The sequence below is a fragment of the Phacochoerus africanus genome, chromosome 11 (genome assembly GCF_016906955.1).
Source record: "Phacochoerus africanus isolate WHEZ1 chromosome 11, ROS_Pafr_v1, whole genome shotgun sequence".
In the NCBI taxonomy this organism is placed as follows: domain Eukaryota; kingdom Metazoa; phylum Chordata; class Mammalia; order Artiodactyla; family Suidae; genus Phacochoerus; species Phacochoerus africanus.
The window spans coordinates 63,765,393-63,788,081 of NC_062554.1; the positions used below are offsets into that span (position 1 = coordinate 63,765,393).

General features: G+C 46.2%; 1 protein-coding gene across 5 annotated transcripts in view; it reads left to right on the forward strand.

The window, feature by feature from the left end:
* Positions 1-8,932, forward strand: part of ATP2B4 (ATPase plasma membrane Ca2+ transporting 4) — a 107,368-nt gene extending 98,436 nt beyond the window's left edge. For all 5 annotated transcript variants that reach the window (XM_047753810.1, XM_047753812.1, XM_047753808.1 and 2 more), the window contains one exon: positions 4,380-8,932. In XM_047753810.1, the coding sequence (XP_047609766.1) occupies positions 4,380-4,405 (26 nt within the window). In that variant the 3' untranslated portion in view covers positions 4,406-8,932. The remainder of the gene's footprint in view (positions 1-4,379) is intronic.
* The last annotated feature ends 13,757 nt before the right edge of the window (positions 8,933-22,689 follow it).

Genomic DNA, 22,689 nt, shown 5'->3' on the forward strand with positions numbered 1-22,689 from the left:
GCTTAAAATATCTGAGTGTTTAGTCTCTTTCTTCCTCCCCGACCCCAAACCAATGCCATCCCAACCCTGGGATGGAGGTGAAGAAAGAAGAGTTAAATTGTCTGTGGTTCACTTGATCATGGGTGTGCAGGTCAATCAGACTTGGATTGATCTGTTATCTTTTTAGCCAACTCTAATTTCTCACGTGAAATATGTGGGGCAAGGGGAGAAGAGGTTTATCTAGATACATATTCTTTAGGCCCCAAAGCAGTCAAAGAACTAAGTCTTACCCTGCAGATACACAAGAGCCTCTCACTCCAACCCCTCCATATTCCTCTTATTGCTTTTTTTCTTCTAATTTTGCCATGTCCTTCTAACTAGTTTCTGTTCAGGTTTTGTTTTGTTTTTGTCTTTGTTTTTGCTTTTGACCATACACATGACATGTGGAAGTCCCCGGGCAGGGATCAAACCCATGCCACAGCAGTGACCTGAACCACTATAGGGACAACACTGGATCCTTTATGCCCTGAGGTGCAGTTTTCACGGGAGAACTCCAATTTCTGTTCTTTTTTTAACTGTGCATCTGTTAGGAAGGGTTAGTGTCAGCTGCCCTATTTGATTTGGTTTGAATTGAAGGTGGAACTAAGCAGATGATAGAGCCTGTTGGGCTCAGGTAGAGTTGCTGGTAGAGAGGATGGTGAAAACCCTCAAAGACTAGAAAATCAAGAGAGACCGGCCGCACCTGCTATTTCTCCAGCTGTGCCTTCTTACCTGGAGGGCCTAGAAGTTACAGTCAAGAATTTTAAACCCCTTTCTCATTCCAAATTTACAAAGGAATTCAATTATTAGATGCTAGTCAGATTCGTTTCCACTGAGCCACAATGGCAACTCCCAAATTCAATTATTTATCGAACCTTCAGTAGATAAATCTCTGAGATGTATCTCTATAGGAAGACCCTAGTCCCTTCTTGTCCCCTGGTTTCTGAAAAAAGAGTAGAAACCACAGAATACCAGCTGAGAAAATAGTCTTCATCATCTGCCCATTTCACTGAGCTTCAGAGAGAGGCCCTTAGCGCTCCTAGCCAACCTGAAGTCCAGCCTGGATGAGTCATGGGAAAGATGGCCCTTCAGTCATCCACTTTCACCTCTAGGACAGGGGCCACAGAAGAGACATTTCTCAGAGACTTTGCAAAGTGATGACGGGGGAAGGAAGGGTTGATTGGCTGAGTGGAGAGTGCCTGCAGCTTTCACAGCACCTGCCTCACTATTGGTGTCTTGCTCCTCATTCACTGCTCATGCACCAGGCACCATGTATCAGGAAGGAAAGATGCCACCCTCAGGGGTGGGTTGGTGGTGGTGTGGCTGTATGGTTGCTCATCGTCACATGTTGTAGAGTCTCTGAGGCCAGCGCTGGAGTTGAGTGATCTGGCACAGCCCCCGTGCCTTCTACCCCTCACCCTCCCTCCACCTGCCAGACCACCAGATGGGGCTCCCTGGCTCTCTGACTCCTCTTCTCTTGAGCTTCCCTTACAGGTGGCTGATTTCCCTTTAGATTCCAGAAGTCCTGTAATCTAGCTGGATGACTGTTCCTTCCTCCCCTAAAGAAGAAATGGGCCCTATTTTCCTCATCTACCCACCCCCAGTTCACTTTTATCTCCCTTATTGTTAACCCTTATTGTAGCGGCGTTAATGATCACCCCAACAGATGAGAGGAAAAGTCAGCAAACAGGGCTCCAGACCCTCAATCCAGCCCCAATTTTTTATTTATTTTTTTAATTTTTTTAATTTATTTGTTGTTTTGCTTTTCAGGGCCACACCCACAGCATATGGAATTTCCCAGCCTAGGGGTCGAATCTGAACTACAGCTGAAGACCTACACCACAGCTCATGGCAATGCCGGATCCCCGACCCACATCTTCATGGATACTTGTTGGATTCATTATGGCTAAGCCACAGTGGGAACTCCCCAACCCCAATTTTTAAAAATCTGTTTTCTAGATTGGACTCCACATGTAATTGTTTTAACAAAGTACTCAATTGCTTCAAAAAAAAAAGTATAGAAGCAGGAAGTTTGAAAATTACTGATGTTGAAGATGATCAACTCCTGGTATAAAGGTACCTGTTCTCTCCTGTAGCACTTCTTAGAAGTGCTGAGATCTCAACAGTGAGTGAAAATTATGGGCTAGATATCACTCCTACACGGGGTGGGATGACTTTGCGCCCATCTCTTAAGCAGGGTCAGGGGAGAAGGCACTGGATTTGGGATTCCTCAATCCATGTTGCCTTGCTCTAGGATTTGACATGGATCAATTAAAACCTGGGACCTCCTGAAAATCAGATGGAACCTGTGTTCCATCTGATCTCACCCGAGGATGGAAAACTAGGTTCCTACTATCTTGTGCAGTGTGGTGAGTGGGTGCCCAGGTCCCTTGATTCTTCTGGCTGAAGTGTCGAGCTGATCCCATTGAGTGACAGAAAGTCCTTTGTCTTCTGAGCTCTGAGCACCCTCCCTCCCAGGTGGGTCTGCCAGTTTGTTGTGGTGTAAGGCAAGATGAGGAAAGTCTTAGCCGGCAGAGACATGGCTTTAATGAACCTTCTTTGTGCTTTCTTTCTGAAGGTTCTATACCGTGATAGGAAACACTGGAACGAGCAATCCAGCCAGTTTATTTACCTGCTTCTTTGTGTGCTCTGCCATCTCCCGCATTCTTGCCTCTTCTCCAGGAAGATACTCTTTATTCAAGATCAGAGTAATAAAAGATATGCCCTACCGTAACCCCCATCATTTCTCCTTATCTCCCTCCCCAAGTCAATAATTTCTCTGACCTCACTTGCATTTCTTTTCTGAGGGAAGAACTTTTGAACAAGACTAGGATCAGCCACCTCCCAACAACCAAAACTGTCCTCCAACCACTCTCTCTTCCCCTGGCCTCTCTCTCCAACCTCTCGGGATCCAACCTTCTCTTCCTATCCCAATTCTACCAACTCAAGTTCTAAAGCATACCTCAGAGAGGCCTACCGTTCAGAAAAGCAGCTGCCAGAAGAGCTGGTACCTGTGGATAAGACCAAGACTGGGCAGAGGGATCAATTATTGTCGATTTTTTTTTTTTTTCCTCTTCTCTAAGCTGACTGAATCCCTTCCTTTGCTGTGCAGTAGAACAAAGATTTTGACCCCTACAGGGCAGTGCATTTTCCTTTGCCCAGTCAAACTCCAAATGGTTTCCTTTCCTCTGTCCCCTCAGCCCACCCCATCAGAAAAGCCTCTTGTGGCATTCTCCCGCAGCACAGCAAGTTAAGGATCCGACGTTGTCACTGCAGCAGCTCAGGTCGCTGCTGTGGTGCAGGTTCGATCCCTGGCCTGGTAACTTCCACATGCTGTGGGTGCAGCCAAAAAAAAAAAAAAAAAAGGCGTCTTATTTATAGCATTGCCTCCTGAATGGGATAGCATTGCCTCCTGCATGGGGTGGTTCCCCTCCTGGTCCCATCCTTGCCCTTCAGCATGTAAGATCATTCCTCTTCACAATTTACAAACAGCTGGAGAAAGCTGCGTGACTGGGCCCAGCTGCCCCATATCAGAGACGTGGACACGTGTGTCCGGCCTCACCTGAGCTGAGAAGGGGGGGGGGCTTCTTTTAGTGTCAGGAGGATGCGTGTCTTTAGATGCCTGTATTTCGTCTACCTCTTCTACCTTCTTTGGTGGAAGAGGACATGGTGGAGGTTGTGGGATATAAATATATGCATGTTTCCTGACTGAAAGGGCCGTCATTAAACCAGAGAGTATAAGAGTTGTCATTTCTTGCATGCTGCTGACACAAATGAAGATTGGTTTGTCTGCCTTGCTGCACGATATTCGTGGTCACTTATCACCCAAAGTGTATTGTGTGCAAATTGATATGTGTTTGGCTCTTTGAGAGTCTTAAATGGATAATTAAACGTCCACGTGTAATTTTTCCATTCCACCTTCACAAAATGTTTGGCCTCGACGCAGAAATCCACATGTCTGACTCATCTTTTAAGTTTGGCTATTAATTTGCACCTGGTTCCCACATCCTTGCCCTTCATCCAAAAGAACTAATGAATCTTTTTGTTTTCTGTTTCATTTTAAAAGTGGATTGTTTAGGGGTGCTAACTTTGCTTTGGGTTTTCTACTTTTTTTACGCAGCTTTTGAAATACTCTAGCTGTTTGCCATGACTCACCCTCCCTACCCCACCTCCGTGCTTGATATTTGAGCCACATGATGTTTCTAGTGTCTCATGGTCTCTTCTCATGTTTGGTTTTGGTTGTTGAGCTGTAGTGTTTTGTTTGGGTTTTGTTTCTCTCCTCAAACCACCCAGTTCCTTGTTCCACGAACCGGTTCTTACCTCCCTATTTTCTCATCCTCCTTTTCCTTCCCCTGGTGTAGATCAAAGTGGTCAAAGCGTTCCATAGTTCCCTCCACGAAAGCATTCAGAAACCCAAGAACCAAAACTCCATCCACAACTTCATGACCCACCCTGAATTCGCCATAGATGAGGAGGGGCCACGAACACCACTCCTGGAAGAACAAGAAGAGGAAAACTTTGAAAAAGTTTCTAAGCCTGGGACTAGGATGCTTCTGTCGGATGGTGAGGTCACAACACATGCCAACAAAAACAACAACGCGGTGGATTGCAGCCAAGTGCAAATCGTTGCCTCCCCGTCAGACAGCCCTCTGCACAGCCTGGAGACGTCAGTTTGAGCTTCGTTCTCTGACTCCCATTCCTGCTTTCCCTATTTCCCTTTTTATCTATCCCGTCAATAAGGTGATGATGGGACTTTTCACTGTCATGTCAGCTGCTCCCAAGTATGTGTGAACCCCCGCCTGACCATAAAGGGGCAAGAGCACAGACCTAGAAGGATTTCGACTCAAACTTGAGTTGGGGTTTGTAGCAGAACCCAGTTAAACCCCAGGCAGGTAATGAATGATCGAATCTACTCCTCGGGTGTATCAGTGGTCATTTTTAAAGAAATGACGAGAATCCTCTTGGCATCTACCCCAACCCAAGTTCTCCCCAGCATTGATACCTATGTCATCAGTCTCCTGACTTCTGGATTTTTACCCTGTGAGTCTGTACTGTTTACAAGTTCAGTTAAGGGTTCAGAGTGACAAATACCCTCAAACGGAATGTGTTGAGGTAGGAATGGAAGGTATAGAATCAGCCCTTAGAGTGATTGTTAAAACAACTTTTCCATTTTGAAAACTGATACCTAAAGCCCTTTCCCTTTTGCTGCCCAAAGCCTCCCCACCGTCTCTTGGTCTTTCGGGACCATTGTCTTCCTCACCTTCACTCTTTTCAAGTTGTGATGATTAAGAAAATAGAAAGGACACAGATGAATTGAGTCGACTTTGACCCTTTCTCCCTCGTGGTTACTAATGGAACCAACCCTTGACTTAATTCTAGAGGCAGAGAGGTTTCTTTGCTAGAATCGGAGTCCTTTGGAAGCAATTTATAGCTGGTAAGAATGTATTCCTGCTGTTACCAGGTTATCTATTTCCAAACTGCCATCTTGTCAGGCAATGTGGTTTCTAAGTGCCAGGGAGATCAGCCTTGACCATGAAGTTTGCATATATGTGGTGTGTAGTTTTTTTCCTGAAGCCTGAGCTTTCTCCTGTTCCTAAAGTGGTGGCAAAGGAATGAATTAAGAATGACCCTGCCTCCTAACTGGACTTGAATATTAAGGACCAGAGGCTGACATGTCTAGGACAAGACAGACCATCAAAGCTAACTCTGTTGAGTCCTCCTCGGGTAACCACCTCTGCTTTCAAAGCCATTTGCCAAGGCTCATCCAAGGCAGGACCTGATTTTGGCAGAAGTGAGTATTGAGAGGCCTTGGGAGAGGCCAGAGGGCCGTTCCAGCAGGATATGAGAAAGCTTTCCCCTGAGAAACAGAAACCTTGAGCTTAGGTGGCTGGGGACCAGCTTGGACATTCCCTTCTGTTTTCTAATTCTACTCTTGACCATGTCCCCAACTCATCCAGTCTCTGAAAAGGCCCCAGACTTTCTCAGATACTCTAATTTTGAAAATACGTATCTGAAGTGGGAGGCTCCAGTTACATTTTGCTGACTTAAGGAAGCAAAAGACCCACCCTGAAAAGCTTCCTCCCTCCTCCCTCATGCCTTGCTTGCTCAAGCGCCCTCCAGAATGTGCTCGTGCTCGATGCTGCACAGTAAAGCCCTGTGCCTTCTCTCCCCGAACACTGCCCGAAGCATCCCCTTCCCACCTGCCTCTCAGGATCTGGGGACTTCGTGAGATGTTTAAGTGTTCCTTAATGGGACAAAGTGGAGCCACGTTTGCAGGAGCTCCATTTCTATCCCTGCCCACGTTGACGTAAGCTCTTCTGTGCGGGGTCAGCTCGTGTCTGCCAATTCCTCTCTCCCACTAGATAAAGGAAGCCTGTCTCCCTCTTTCCAGGGTGATGGGAATAAGGAGAAGGGGCTTGAGGCGCTTATGGACCGCCAGATTTCCACTGGGGAGAGTCAGGAGACCTGAACCTCTCCTCTCCAGCCTTTTCTTCTGGGTCCCTCCTCCCTCACCCCTTCCCGTGAGCTGTCCTAGGAAGGAAGAATAAAGCAACAGAACCCCCTACTCATGCCCATTAGCTACATAATCCACTGCATTTGATTTTGGTTTTGTAAAGGCTTCATGCTTCAGTGATCTTTTCTCTGTCTTTAATGCTCATGGGGGAAGAAATAGCTCACCCAAGGTGTTAGGTTTTCAGATACATATTTATTAAGTACATTGGAAGATTTAGTTCTGTCGAGTCTTTTATTACCTCAGATCAGTTTTTAAAACAAACTTTGGAGGCTCTTTTATCATTCCTGCTCCCAAAAGACTCTCATGGTGCCTGACAGGTTACTCTTGAGGGCTTGTGTCTACTTGTTTAAAGTCAATGGGGTTTTTTTGTGTGTATTCTAGTTTCCATAGTAGGAGAGAAAATATAGAAATATTATGCAAAAATATATAGTTTTCTTTAGATCATAAACTGATATATTTTGAGTCAGCCATATGTATTTTGTTTAAAGGATTTAAAATAAAATGCTGTCATGTAACCCTGTGGAAGGGAGCACATAACCAGTTGTTAGACATGACAAGTGACTTAGTATATTTGTAATTGGTTTGAAACCAATACACCGTACTTCCTTTCTCCAAACAGCCATCTTTATACTGGGGGGGGGGGAATCTCTTGAGTTCTAGAATTTTTTAATATAAAATTTGTTGATATGGGATTGAGTAAGTTTAAGTGTTTATGTGCATATATTTTTTATATAAGTTTTTTTTTCCTGTGTAGTTTCAGTGATCCAACTGGCCATGAATAAATATGGTATAAGTTAATAACGCTTTCCCCCAAAATGGTGCTTTGAAAAGGGTGTGATGGGAAAAATATTATCCCAGATTCCTCTCTTGATAAACCTAGAAAGATGGGCTGTAGATTATGGCTGAGAAGGAAGGCATCTAGGAGGAAGGGACAGCCAGCAGGACAGGGAGATGGGTACCCCCAACTAGCCATCAGGATCAGGGGCCTCCTCGGTTAGATTGGTATTTCGTGAAGGGCAACCAGCAGAGTGGTACCCAAGACACTGGGCTGCGAGGATACTCTGATTTGGGGTTTGCATTTTTTATGGTTCTCTCACCTCCTATTGCCCCTGGAGTTTCCCATGGTTCTCTCACCTCCTATTGCCCCTGGAGTTTCCCATTTGTGATTTTTTTGTGCAAGGATCTGATTTGAGACTTCTTTCCCTCCCCTAGAAAAGTTTCATGCATTATATTAGACGGGAGATAGAACTCTAAGTGGAAAACAACAGCTGTTTCTAGCCCTGGGTGACAATCTTAGGACCAAGTCCTTCCCATAGGTGTCCTCTGCCCTCTGAAGTGACTCCTTCATTTCTAAAAGTGGCAGAGAGACCATCGAGAAATCAGCACCTGTGAGTTCTTTAGAGGTTGGGTTTCTTCTTCTCTTTGAGCTTCAGAGGGGAGAGTTGGCACAGTTCAATCTGAGTGATTACCTCCCTGCTGAAAACCAGAGGTGTGTGGCAAGCTCACGTGTGCCCCGAAACCTCTAAACACGTCACTTCCTTTCTTCCCTGCTTGCCCGGCCTGGTGATTGAAGCAGCCCGCAATGTCATCACAGAGTGCACACTTCCTCGCTCTTCTTATCTGGGGACCACCCCACTGCAGTGTGGAGGTGGGGCACTTTTAAATGCCTGCTCTTCTCAAGCCATTCCAGCCTCTTCCTCAGAATAGACCAGACACCCTTGCATTTGGCTCAGTGCCATCCTTTACGTCCCCAGCCCTGCTGTTAGACCCGTTGTCCCCTTTCCTCCTGATGAGGAGAGGTGGAGGGAGAAGAGCTCCCCATGACTGAATTGGCCTTTGGCTCATGTTTTCTCCCCATAATGTATATATGCCATATGTGAATATGCCATATATATGTGCCAACAAATCTATCTACGTTGTTCTTTTCAAATCAGCACGCAGATAGGATTTCGAGTTTCTTCTTTTTTTTTTCAGTAACTAAGTATAGCAAGCACTGGTATTTTTGTATAAAAGAAAAAAAAACAAACAAAAGATTGACTATTGTGATCTGCATGACATAAACTAACAAATGGTGACATCCAAGCAATGTGTACCCCAGTGTGTGTTGCCATAATTTGCAGGTGAGCTAAACAGTGCACCCAGTCTGTATTTGCATTTTGATATTATTTAAGCTCTCTGTACAATGTTCTGCATGTATTTATATGGTTCTTAGGGAAAAAAATGCTATAAACTGGCAAATCTGAAATTCAGATATGTTGTTCCACTGAGACAGGAAGAATAGAAGAGTTTTAAAAGAAGGGAAAAAAGGGATACTTTTTTTTAGAACCAATAAAGCCGTCGCTGATGAGCAGAAACCGATACTATTGTGCACTGAGAATAAAAACCCATACCCACTTGTAACTGCGCTGTCCTCAATGTGTGTCCACTTGGCGGGTAATGTTGCTGGTTTCAAAATTGAGAAGGGATCAGCCACAGTCAAGTAGAGAACCTGTCTGTGCAAGTCCAGAGCTCAGCTTGTCATTGGATCCTGGCCTGCTTCTCTGCCACCACCTCACAGCCTGGTGCCAGGTTCATTCTCTTGAAGTCTTTCATTCCCTTGGGCTTTGCTCTGCCCATCTTAGTTAGAATCTGCAGTCAGGAAACTATGGAGCTGGAGCTTTTGAAAAAGGTTGAGAAGTTCTTGTCATGGCTGAGCAGAAACGAATCTGACTAGCACCCATGAGGACACAGGTTCGATCCCTGGCCTCGCTCCGTGGGTTAAGGATCTGGCATTGCCGTGAGCTGTGGTGTAGGTGTCAGATGCGGCTCAGAACTGGTGTTGCTGTGGCTGTGGTGTAGGCTGGCAGCTATAGCTCTGATTCGACCCCTAGCCTATGAACCTCCATATGCTGCAGGTGTGGCCCTAAAATAAAGAAAAAAACAAAAAGGAATATGGAAGAGTAAGAAAGAGGCGTGGCAGTCCTTTTTTTTTTTTTTTTTTTGCTTTTTTTGCTTTGCTGTGCTTTATTTTTATTTTTAACAAAATACTTTGGGAAAATAGTTTCCATTATATTAGCAGCTATTTCCTACCTTCTTTCTGGAGTTTTCCAGTTCCCATCTTCCAAAGTTTGTTTTTTTGTTTTTTGTTTTTTTGTCTTGTTTTCCCCTTTTTGGTTTGGAGGTTTTGTTTGTTTTAGTTCCATTCCCTGGGTCTCTAGCATGACCAATATTAGGCATTAGTTTCAGGTCTAAACAGCTTCCCGGCAGGTCATTTAGGTTCTGAGCTTTTACATCTTAGAACACAACTCTCATCCAGATTCACAGGAAAGGACATTGTCAGCTCCCCAGGATCTTTTAGGAAAAGTGTGGTTTTGTTTGTTTTTTTTTAATTTTTATTTTATTTATTTATTTATTGCTTTTTAGGGCTGCACCCACAGCATATGGAGGTTCTCGGAATAGGGGTCGAATTGGAGTTACAGCTGCAGGCCTACACCATAGCCACAGCAACTCAGGATCTAAGCTGTGTCTGTGACCTACACCAGAGCTCATGGCAATGCCAGATCCTTAACCCACTGAGCGAGGCCAGGGATGGAACCCACAACCTTATGATTCCTAGTCATATTCATTTCCACTGCACCACAACAGGAAAGTATGATGTTGGGGGACATCAGCTGTTTCAACAGGCTGGTTCTGAAAGCAGAACTGGGAGTTCCCTGGTGGCGTAAGTGGTTAAGGATTCAGCGTTGTCACTGCTGTGGCTGACAACAGTTCCTAGCCTGGGAACTCTATATGCTGTGGATGCGGCCCTTTGGGGGGAAAAAAAAAATTCAAAGGCACAGTGGCACAGTCATATACATTTTTGAGACAAAAGATCCTACAGCAAAATGATACACTGATATTTTCCATAATCACCAAGGATAAATGTCCAGGTAAATATACACAAAGCGAACAGCAAGTCACTATGACCCCCTACAGAGCCGGGAACAAAAAGTTATTCTTTTAAGCAGTTTACATTGCTCGGGTCAGAAAAAAGAAAATAAAATTGACCTTTACATGGAACGGGTCCCTCTTCGAGGAGTCCAGGTTAATGTGTAAGGCAGAAGCACACAGTACATGAGGGCGGGGGGCCCAAACAAACACAGAGAATTTGATGTTTAATTTTTTCTTGTCCTGCCTTAAAATATAAACTTCATTTCATCACCTCTGTGTGGTGTCACCAACATCCAGTTGTCCCCAACATGAACCTAAGCCACAAGAGGTAACAACCTGCTGGGTTCATAGACCAGAATGCCTTTTAGCTTTGAAAGGCAGTGACTTCAATGCTTGCCCATATCCTGAAGGAATTAATCTTGAGTTCTCTGAAGTGTGTTTCTGGAATTCCTGTATGGCTCAGTGGTTAAAGAATCTGACTGGGATCCATGAGGACACAGGTTCTATCCTTGGTCTTGCTCGGTGGGTTAAGGATACAGCATTGCCATGAGATGTGGTGTAGGTCACAGATGCGGCTTGGATCCTGAGTAGCTGTGGCTGTGTAGGCCCACAGCTATAGCTCTGATTGGACCCCTAGCCTGGGAACCTCCATATGCTGCAGTGTGGCCCTAAGAAGACCAAAGACCAAAAAAAAATTAATGAAATGTGTTTCAAAGAACACTTCCCAATCCTCAGAAAATACACACATAGAAGAGAGCAGTCTCTTGGGAATGTCCTCCAGTGTCACCCCCTCAGAGGCCGGTGTCAAAACCAGGATGCCACTTCATACTTATCTGAGAAGTTAAATGACCCAGGAGTTCCCTGGTAGCTCAGCAAGCTAGGGGTCGGGAGTTGTCATGGCTGTGGAAAGAGTTAGCCCCTAGCCTGGGAACTTCTACATGCCATGGTCTCGGCCAAAAAAAAAGTTAAATGACCCACTTATTTAGAAATCCAAATTACAATCAGAAGTTTGACTTACGCTCACGAAATACTTGAACTGTCTGAGTGGCTGGTGCCATCACACTTGGAACTGGTTGCATCGTCTCTGCTAAGATAGACCTGGCCGAGTTCAGCCTCAGGGCCACTTGGTTTCCTGCTGTCCCCTGTACTAAAGGCCACCTAGGCCACCCTCCAAACAGCACAATTAGTTTCTTGCTGTGCTATTAAGAATACTATATTGAAAGACTGGTTTATTTTTTTTTAACTCCAGATCTTCATATCTTGGTCTTATTTAAAGCAGACATAGGAGTTCCCATCATGGCGCAGTGGTTAACGAATCCGACTAGGAACCATGAGGTTGCATGTTCGGTCCCTGGCCTTGCTCAGTGGGTTAAGGATCCAGCATTGCCGTGAACTGTGGTGTAGGTCGCAGACACGGCTTGGATCCTGTGTTGTTGTGGCTGTGGTGTAGGCCAGTGGCTACAGCTCCGATTTGACCCCTAGCCTGGGAACTTCCATTTGCTGTGGGTGCAGCCCTAAAAAGACAAAACAAAAACAGAACACAAGAAAGCCTAATTTGGTTTTTTGTTTTTTGTTTTTTAGCTTTTTAGGGCTGCACCTGCAGCATATGTAAGTTCCCAGGCTAGGGATCGAATCAGAGCTATAGATGCCAGCCTACACCACAGCCACAGCAACCCCAGATCCGACCCGCAACTGCTCTACACCAGAGTTCACAGGAACACCAGATCCTTAACCCACTGAGCAAGGCCAGAGATCAAACCCGAGTCCTCATGGATACCAGTTGGGTTCATAACCACTTTGCCATGATGGGAACTCCAAAGCAAGCCCAATATGAATCACGTCTTTTTTTTTTTTTTTTTTTTTCCCAAGGCAAGCCGAAGTTCCAGGGCCAGGGATAGTACCCAAGCCCCAGCAGTGACCTGAGGCACAGCAGTGACAATGCCAAATCCTTAACCACTAGGGCACCGGGGAACTGCTGGATCCTGTCTTATCTTCCATTATAATTATTGATGTAAGCACAAATAACATAGAGTAAAACGTGGTGATTCTAGCCTATTTGGCTGAGATAGTTATTTAGCTGCTCCTGCTTCAGAATTTGTTGTGTAAAGAGCAGTAGTAGTTTGGGAATCCAGAGATCTAACCCAAAGGAATGGCATAAAATTAGGAGATCTGAGCTCATTTGAGATTTGGTGGAAAGAGCTGGCCTGACAATTAGAAGCCCTGGGTTATAATCCTGACCCTAAGGATCTCTCCAACACTGGCACTCTTTCCACTCTTGCTCTAGTGTCTAAAATTGTGGAGTTCCCGTCGTGGTACAGTGGTTGGCGAATCCAACTAGGAACCATGAGGTTTCGGGTTCGATCCCTGGCCTTGCTCAGAGGGTTAAGGATCTGGCATTGCCGTGAGCTGTGGTGTAGGTTTCGGACTTGGCTTGGATCCCGTGTTTCTGTGGCTCTGGTGTAGGCCGGCAGCAACAGCTCCCCGATTAGACCCCTAGCCTGGGAACCTCCATGTGCCATGGGAGCGGCCCAAGAAATGGCAGAAAGACAAAAAACAAACAAACAAACAAAAATTGCTATTAATAACCATTGGACAGTGTCTATATGGCATTTCTCCTTCATTGCTTTATCTTCCTGGAAAGCAACATTACTGTGTGTGCACTGACCTCTATTGCACACTGGATAATGCCGGCTTCACATGGGGCTCAGACACTTCAACTGCAGCAAAGACAAATTGTTCCACAGTCCTTAAGGTACAAGAAATCTGTTTCTCTTCTTTTCTAAATCAAGTCAAATCTAGCACCAAACTAGGTACCACTGGCCAAGATCTGTGAGAAGCCTCTGCTAGTCTCTTTTTCTTTTTTTCTTTTTTTTCTTTTTAGGGCTTCACCTGCAGCATCGAATGGAAGTTCCCAGGCTACGGGTTGAATTGGAGCTGCAATGCCAGATCTGAGCTACATCTGCAACCGTAACCCGCTGAGCAAGGCCTGGGATGGAACCTGCATCCTCATGGATATTAGTCAGGTTCATTTCCGCTGCGCCACGAAGGGAACTCCCCCGTGGTCTCTTTAAATTTAATCCTAGGGAAGAGAGACAAAAGAAACAAGTAAATACAGAGCATGTCGAATGTTGACAAGAACCTAGGAGAAAAGTAAAGTGGTATAAGGAAAGCAGGGAGTACAAGGCATGAGAACTCTTTTGCCAAGTGGTCGGGGGCGGGGTGGGGGGGGCGTCTCTGACAAAGAGACATTCATAAAGAGAAGAGAAGGAAGTAAGAGAATGAGCTACATAAATATGTGGAGGAAAGAGATTCTAGGCACAGCAAGTGCAAAGGCCCTGAGGCAGGTGATCTTTCTTTGAGGACATGCAAGGGAGCTTACAATTGAATGACTAAGTGGGAAAGTGAAAAAGATAAGTTCAGAGATGGAGAGTTGGAAATGGACACCAAAACTGTAAGCCAGTATAAAGTTGGCTTTCATGAAAGAGGAATTCACTGGAGAAATTTTTTTTTCTTTTCTTTTTAGGGTCACACCTGTGGCATATGGAAGTTCCCAGGCTAGGGGTTGAATCGGAGCTGTGGCTGCCAGCCTACACCACAGCCACAGCAATGCCCAATCCGACCCCCTGCTGCGACCTATAGCATAGCTCACAGCAATGCTGGATCCTTAACCCACTGAGGGAGGCCAGGGAGTGAACCTGCGTCTTCATGGATACTAGTCGAGAGCCACAGTGGAAAATCTCATTGGAGTATTTCAAAAGGGGATTGCATCTCACAGTTTAAGGGGACCATTCTAGCTATTGTATGGCTGCAAACTAGGAAAAAATGGAAGAATAATAATGCAGCTTTAGCTAGCACACATGGCACATATGGAGATAGCTTAATACTAAAGGATACAGGTAAAGTCAAACCCCACTGTCAGGCTATTGTCCTATGACACCCAAAATAGTGGAAAGAAAATGCCTATTCAGGGAGTTTCCATAGTGGTTCAGCGGTAACCAACCCAACTAGTATCCATGAGGACACAGGTTTGATCCCTGGCCTTGCTCAGTAGGTTAAGGATCCAGCATTTCGGTGAACTGTGGTGTAGATTGCACACACAGCTCAGATCCTGCATTGCTGTATCTGTGGTGTAAGCCAGCAGCTGCAGCTCCGATTCAACCCCTAGCCTGGGAACTTCCATATGCTGCAGGCACAGCCCTAAAAAGACAAAAAAAAAATTTTTAAAGAAAATCCTTGTTCAAAAAAAAATATATATATATGGTTTGCCACTCCAGCTTGTTCGGGATGCCTTGGTTAATGAAATGATTGAAATGATATTTTGTTCCCTTGTGGAAGAATGGAACCAAAAAAACCCATCTTGACCTGTGCCCTCCCAGTTCCAGGCTCCCGGCCCTACTGTCTTGCAGCTGCCCTGGCCCCAGGTAAGACCTCTGCCCTCCTCGCCTCCTCTGATTTGCGCTGTGCTCTCCTCTGATTCCTAAGGTGACTACCCACCCTCTCTCTCTGTTAAGGAATCCCCCTCCTCCTGCCAGAGCTTCTCTGCTTGTGTGGCCTGGGGCGTCAGAAGCCAGCCCTCTCACAGCTCTGGGCCGAGGGAAGACTGGGGTTGGCAAGCGATTGCTCATCCCACATGCCTCATATTTATCCATGCTTCTTAGCTCTGCAGCTGCCAGGACTCAAGAGGAGGCTGCCAAACATCCAGCTCCATCGGTCTGCCTGCTCTCAGGACAGCAGACCTAAGGAAAGGACTCTCTCACTGTCACCTGCTCCACCAGGGCTTAGCCCAGGGGACAGAGCTTCCTTCCAATTCCTTGCTTCCAAATTCTCACTCTTCCCAAGGACCTTGGGTGGAGTTGGAGCAGGGGGAAGAGAAGCGAAATAAACATTTCTGTACTCTCTAAATCTTTCTGTCCTCACCCTGCTCTCCCACCACTTTAACCTAAAAGGAAGACACACAAGAAGTTCTCCCATGGCACAGTGGATTAAGGATCCCGCATTGTCACGGCACCAGCTTGGGTTGCTGCTGTGGCTCAGGTGTGATCCCTGGCCCGGAACCTTCCACAAGCTGTGGATGTGGCCAAACAACAACAACAGCAAAAGGAGGGTACTTGCTACCGACACCAGCAAATGAGTGAGGAGGTGTGGGGTTCCTGCCATTAAGGCTCCAGCTTTATCCTGCATGGCTGTCTCAGTTCCCAGACCTTCAAGAGCAAAGCCTGGCAGCTGTTTGTCCTTCACACAGGGCAGTTTTGGAATTTGGGGGAGCCTAGAAATACAATAGCCAACACAGCACATCAGGTTGCCTTTTCTTTTTTCATTTTTTTTTTTCTTTCTTTTTTGGCTGCCCTGCTGTATATGGAGCTCCCGGGCCAGGGATCAGATCCGAGCCACAGTTGTGACCTAAGCCATAGCTGCAGCAATGCCAGATCCTTAACCCACTGTGCTGGGCCAGGGGTCAAACTTGCGTCCTGGCGTTCCACAATGCCCACTGCAGCAGGAGCTCCAGGTTGCCTTTCTTTTGGGTGCAGGGAAGGCAGTGCAGATTGCTTCTTCCTTTTTAATTTTATCTCTTTTTTTTAGGACTGCACCTGTGGCATGGTTCCCAGGCTAGAGGTCGAATCGGAGCTATAGCCACTGGTCTACACTACAGCCAGAGCAACACAGGATCCGAGGTGTATCTATGACCTACACCACAGCTCCTGGCAATGCTGGATCCTTAACCCACTGAGCAAGGCCTCGGGATTGAACCTACGTCCTCATGGATGCCAGTCAGATTCATTTCCACTGAACCACGACAGGAACTCCAGATTGCCTCTTCCTATAGCCCATGAGTATGCAGCAGAAAAAAGACTAGGACACAGATTTCTTTCTCAGTATCTCACCCTATTAGGTCATAAATACACACTTAGGTCATAAATTCACAGTAGAAATAAGCACCTGAGAGAACTCAGAGGGCGCAGTTAACTCTTAAGCTCAGGCCCTGTGCCAAATGCCAGAGATGAAATAAATAAAATACAGACCCTGCCCTGAGGCGGTTTAAAGTCTACTTGGGGAGACAAACTTTTTTTCTTTTTTTTAAGGGCCAAACCCACAGCATATGGAAGGTCCCAGGCTAGGGGTCGAATCAGATCTATGGCTGCCAGCCTACACCACAGCCACAGCAATTCAGGATCCAAGCCACGTCTGCAACCTACACCACAGCTCACAGCAATGCTGGATCCTTAACCCACTGAGCAAGGCCAGAGATTGAACCCACATCCTCATGGATCCTAGTCGGGTTCGTTAACCGCTGAGCCACAAAGAGAACTCCGAGGAGACAAACGTTTAAACAACTAATCCCAACAATTGAGAGGCACTATTATACATGGTGCCCTGGAGACAAAAGAACAAGAATCCAGTTACAGAGCCAAAGGGCTTCGCATACATGCTTAGGTACATTTATTTATTTGCTTGCTTTATAAGGCCATACCTGCAGCATAAGGAAGTTCCCAGCTAGGGGGTCTCATCAGAGCTGCAGCTGCCTACCTACATCACAGCCACAGCAACGTCAGATCCTTAACCCACTGAGCGGTGCTAGGGATCAAATCCAAGTCCTCCTGTATACTAGTCAGATTGGTTACCACTGAGCCATGATGGGAACTCTAGGGCACAGTTTTTTATTTCATATTTATTTATTTATTTACTTTTTAGGGCCGCACCCAAAGCATGCAGAGGCTCCCAGGCTAGGGATCCAATTGGAGCTATAGGTCCTGGCCTATGCCACAGCCGCAGCAACACCAGATCTGAGCCAAGTCTGCAACCTACACCAGACCCTTAACCCACTGAGTGAGGCCAGGGATCAAACCTGCATCCTCATGGATGCTAGTCGGGTTCATTAACCACTGAGCCACGATTGGAACTCCTAAAAATAACTCGTGATCTTTGCAGTAATTCAAACAATGGATCCAAAGAAGTAAGTATTGACTAAAAAAAAATTATGCAACCTGAAAATTAAGTTTTATTTGGGGTAAATAAAATTTAACCCTGGAGCCCTGAGAAACTACTCCAAGGAAGCGAGGGGGGAATCTATGATCTATAGTTTTTGCAACAAAGGGAAGAGAGTCATAACAAAATGTTTACAGATAACTGGATTTACAGAAAAAAGGTTTATGGAAAACAAGTTTCTATGGAAAGATGTAAAGGTCTGGGCTTACAGGAATTGCTCTTTTGATGCGCAACTTACCTGTGGGCTGTTATTCTTTCTTTCTTTCCCAAGTTCCCTCGGGGCTCACTGGCCCACCCTTGGGAGTGGCTGTTCTCACAGATGACCCTGACATCTTTTATTCTGTCACTTAACTACAGCTCAGGAGGTAGTATTTCAGAGCTGCCTCAAAGAGGAAGGGAGAGTTCCCATCATTGCGCAGCAGAAACAAATCTGACTAGGAACCATGAGGTGGCAGTTTCGATCCCTGGCCTCATTCAGTGGGTTGGGGATCTGGTGTTGCCGTGAGCTGTGGTGTAGATCGCAGACACAGCTCAGATCCCATGTTGCTGTAGCTGTGGTGTAGGCCGGCGGCTAAGCTCCGATTAGACCCCTAACCTGGGAACCTCCACATGCCATGGGTGTGGCCCTGAAAATACAAAAGACAAAAAAAAGGGGGGGAAGTATTAAGATATAGGTCATAAAGGTGAAGGGGTAGGTGCCTGCAGCCCTGCACACATTTTCCAGAGTTTGCTGCTGGGCTTGTGAAGGTGACTCCTAGTCACAGACATCAGTCAGCACTAAAAGGATTATCGTGCTTTTTCTAGATATAAGGAGATGCAAGAATCGGGCTCCTGAGATATTCTCCTAAAAATATCTAACTGGGGAGTTACTGTTGTGGCACACTGGAAAGGAATCCAACTAGTATCCATGAGCATGCAGGTTCCATCCCTGGCCTTGCTCAGCGGGTTGGGGATCCACAGCATTGCTGTGAGCTGTGGTGTAGGTCGCAGATGCGGCTCATATCTGGCATTGCTGTGGCAGCGGCATAGGCCAGCAGCTCTAGCTCTGATTGGACCCCTAGCCTGGGAACTTCCATATGCCACAGATGGGGCCCTAAACAAAGCAAAAAACAAAAAAACAAAAAACAAAACTATCTGAAGATCTGTTCTTCCAGTTTCCCCAAGGCTCAGAGTGCCTCCCTCCTTGTCCCCACCATGAGCTCCGCTCAGGGGTTGCTGGGGGTGGGCAGCTGCAGTGGCTCATATTTTACTCCATGTAGAGGCTGATGGCAAGTGCAAGCTTCCGTTTACAAAAGTAACAAAATACCTCAAACCTCACAACCCAGAAATAACCAGTACAGATTCTTAAAATGTGATTTTATTGGAATTTTACAAGAGAAAAAGAAACTTATTGAAATGAAAGAACTGTGACAAAACCTAGGTTTGGCCACTCAACACTCATAATAATTCAAGAGGCTGGTGTCAGTAGAAGGAAGTTGCTTTAATCAGAAAAGCTGGCAGTCTGGGGAGATGATGGACTCATATCCATAAACCAACTCCAAAGATTCTGCTCAGCTGTGACAGTTTTCTTTGTTTTTGTTTTTTTGGTTTTTTCGGTTTTTTTTGGGGGGTTGTCGTTTTGTTTTGTTTTGGTTTTTGCTTTTTAGGGCTGCATCTGTGGCATATGGAGGTTCCCAGGCTAGGGATCCAATCAGAGCTACAGCCTACAGCCTACATCCTACTCCACAGCCACAGCAACTCAGGATCAGAGTCACGTCTGTGACCTACATCACAACTCAGGGCAATGCCTGATCCTTAACCCACTGAGCAAGGCCAGGGATTGAACCTGCAACCTCACAGTTCCTAGTCAGATTCGTTTTTGCTGCAACATGATGGGAACTCCAGCCGTGACAGTTTTTAAAGGGAAAAAACTGGGGGGAAGAATCTCTATGAATTGTTGAGGCAGGGGGTGCGGTTCTGCTTCATTCTCCTTTGTGTGCAGACTATCTGGCTCTTTCTTCAGAAGTTATCTTTCCTGCATGATCTGCCCTCAGGGTTGCTAAGGGGCTGGTTGGGGGAGAAAGCTAGTCTCTCTCTCTCTTTTTTTTTTTTTTGGTTCTTTAGTTCCCAGGCCGAGGGTGGAATCGGAGCTGTAGCCGCTGGCCTACACCACAGCCACAGCAACTTGGGATCCAAGCCAGTCTGTCACCTACACCACAGCTCATGACAGTACCAGATCCTTAACCCACTGAGCAAGGCCAGGGATCGTTCCTGAGTCCTCATGGAGACTAGTTGGGTTTGTTACCGCTGAGCCACCCTGGGAACTCAGAGCTAGTCATTTTTTAACTGCTGAATTCCTCATTCTTTCTTCTTTTTGTCTAGGAAAAGATTCAACAGGTTAAACAAGGCGTGAGGTGCATTCGGGAGAGCCTAAGTTAGGAGTCAGTTTCAAGCAGTGATCTCATTCCTATAATTAGATTCTTTTAAGGTTAGAGGGGAACAGAAATGGGCAAACAGGAAAGAGGCCAAAGAGCTGCTTTCAGAACTAGTGCAAAGGCCCAGAGTAGGAAAGTGACAGTGAGCTGGGCCTGCATGGAGTGCAGAGTGCCTGCATGGGGGTGGCCATCTGAGCCTGACCACTGCGGGGAAGGCCGGGACCATCTCTGCTTTCTGTGCAAAGCCAGTGCTTAGTGCCGTGTGGTGGGAGATGGCCGAGAGATATGTGCTTAAAGAATAAAGGAACACACGGAAAGTAGGCAGGCTAAGCATAGAGAGAGGAAGAGAGGAAGGTCTGAAGGAGTAGGCCACTAAGTGTAAAGAAATGAGCCTAATGCAGAGAAGATGATAATATAATAGCAGCCCCCACTTAATAAGCTCTTGCATATGCCAGGTCCTAAGCCAAGCATGTTTTACTGTTCTACCAATTAATTCCCACAACAGCACTACCTAAATACTAGTGTTATCATCATTTTACATCCAAGGAAACATCCAAAAAGATGAGAGGACCTGTGCCAGATCACCCAGGTAGTAATTTAAGACCTGATACCCTTAACCTAGTGTTTCCAAAGAAGATTTTGAAAGGTTTCCAGTGTTAGCAAAAAAGCTTAGCATGTAGCCCTGCCCCCTCAAATGGCTTTGCTCATTTGGGTGCTTAAATTCTGTCTTTTTTAAACTAATCTTGGGAGTTCCCGTCGTGGCACAGTGTGAACAAATCTGACTAGCACCAATGAGGATGCGGGCGCGATCCCTGCCCTCGCTCAGTGGGTTGGGACCCAGCGTTGTTGTGAGCAGTGGTATAGGTCACAGACACGGCTCAGATCCTGAGTTGCTGTGGCTGTGGCTGAGAGCTGTAGCTCTGATTTGACCCTTAGCCTGGGAACTTCCATATTTTAGGTATGGCCCTAAAAAGACAAAGGCAAACAAACAAAAAAACTAATCTTGGAGGAGTTCCTGCTGTGGCTCAGCTAGTATCCATGAAGATAGAGGTTCAATCCTTGGCTTCACTCAGTGGATTAAGGATCCACTGTTGTGTCACAGTTGAGGCTTGAGTCTGGCATTGCTGTGGCTGTGGTGTAGGCTGGCAGCTGCAGCTCCAATTTGACCCCTAGCCTGGGAACTTCTATATGCCATGAGTGCAGCCCTAAAAAACAAACAAAAAAAACCCACCACTAATCTTGGGAGTTCCCTCAGTGGCTCAGTGGGTTAAGGATCTGGCATTGATTGCCACTACTGTAGCACAGGGTCAATCCCTGGCCCAGGAGCTTCCTCATGCTGAGGATGCAGCAAAAGAAAAAACCAAAAACCAAAACAAAAACCCAATCCTAATACTTTACAATCGTATGTCATATTCAACCTCTGAAATAAGTAAAAGCAATTAAAATGTTGGAGTTCTTGTTGTGGCTCAGCCGGTTAAGAATCCAACTAGTATCCATGAAGATATGGGTTCGATCATATCCTGGCTCATATCATAGCTTGGCTCAGTGGGTTAAGGTTCCAGTGTTGTCAGGAGCTGTGGTGTAGGTTGCAAATACTTCTTGGATCTGGCATTGCTGTGGCTGTGGTGTAGGCTAGCAGCTGCATCTCCAATTAGACCCCTAGCCTGGGAATTTCCATATGCCTTGGGTGCAGCCCTAAAAAGACGCGCCCCCCCCCCAAAAGGAAACACTTGAGCCATCAGTTTTAAAACATATACCCTGTCACCCAGGAATGAATTCCACTATTAAGGTATCTATTTTGTGGTGGTTTGATTTGGTTTGGTTTTTCGTTTATGTTTGTCCTCAACTGTGGCATGCAGAAGTTCCCAGGCCAGGGATGGAATCCATCCCCAAACAGTGACCCAAGTCACAGCAGTTGCAACACCAGATCCTTAACCCACTAGGCCATCAGGGAACTCCTCTATTTTGTGTTTTGACTGGTTTGTGGGGAAGGGAAGGAGAGCAGGAAAAGGGATACAGCTGGGCCTGGAAACACAGAACTCAGTCTGAAGCCTGGGAGCCCCCTCAGAGGAGGCTGTTCCCCTCAAGTGTGGGGGCAGGAGAAAATCAGAAGACCGGAGGGAAGATTAGTCTGACTCAAGCTGACTGGGTAGATAAGATAATGTAAGACCTGAAAATGATCACAGGCTGGGGGAAGTTCTTGAAAAACAACTTTTCGAAGGACAGTCAGGGTTCTGAGTTTAGCCATGAGAGATGCAGCTAAGGATCTTTTTTCCCAGGAGTCCCAGTTCTTTGACCTATCAAAGGAGAAACGGGCAGGGACCCAGGTTCTAGTTCTGGAACCAGCTGCTTCTGAGTCACCTCCACTTCCTGCCAGGTTGGGCTACTTGGAAGGAAGGCAGTGAAGGCCTGGGCTGCTAGAGCCCAGGGGAGAGCAGGCCAGGGCCAACCTGCAGCCCTCCTCCCCTGAGGACCTGGAAGAGCTGGATGCAGGGCAGGGGCTGACATCTCAGGGAAGCCAGGCTGTCAGTGTCCACAGAGAAGATAAGAGAGGCAGATGACAGGGCATGGGCTGGCTTCCCTGCCGTCCAGCTGGGAATCCACTTCCTTGTGGAAAGTGAAGTCAGAGGATCTTCCTTCCTTTCTTTCTTTCTTTCTTTCTTTCTTTCTTTCTTTCTTCCTTTCTTCCTTTCTTCCTTTCTTCCTTTCTTCCTTTCTTCCTTTCTTCCTTTCTTCCTTTCTTCCTTTCTTCCTTTCTTTCTTCCTTTCTTCCTTTCTTCCTTTTTTTTTCTTCTTAGTGCCATATCTGTGGCATATGGAGGTTCCCAAGCTAGGGGTCTAATAGCAGCT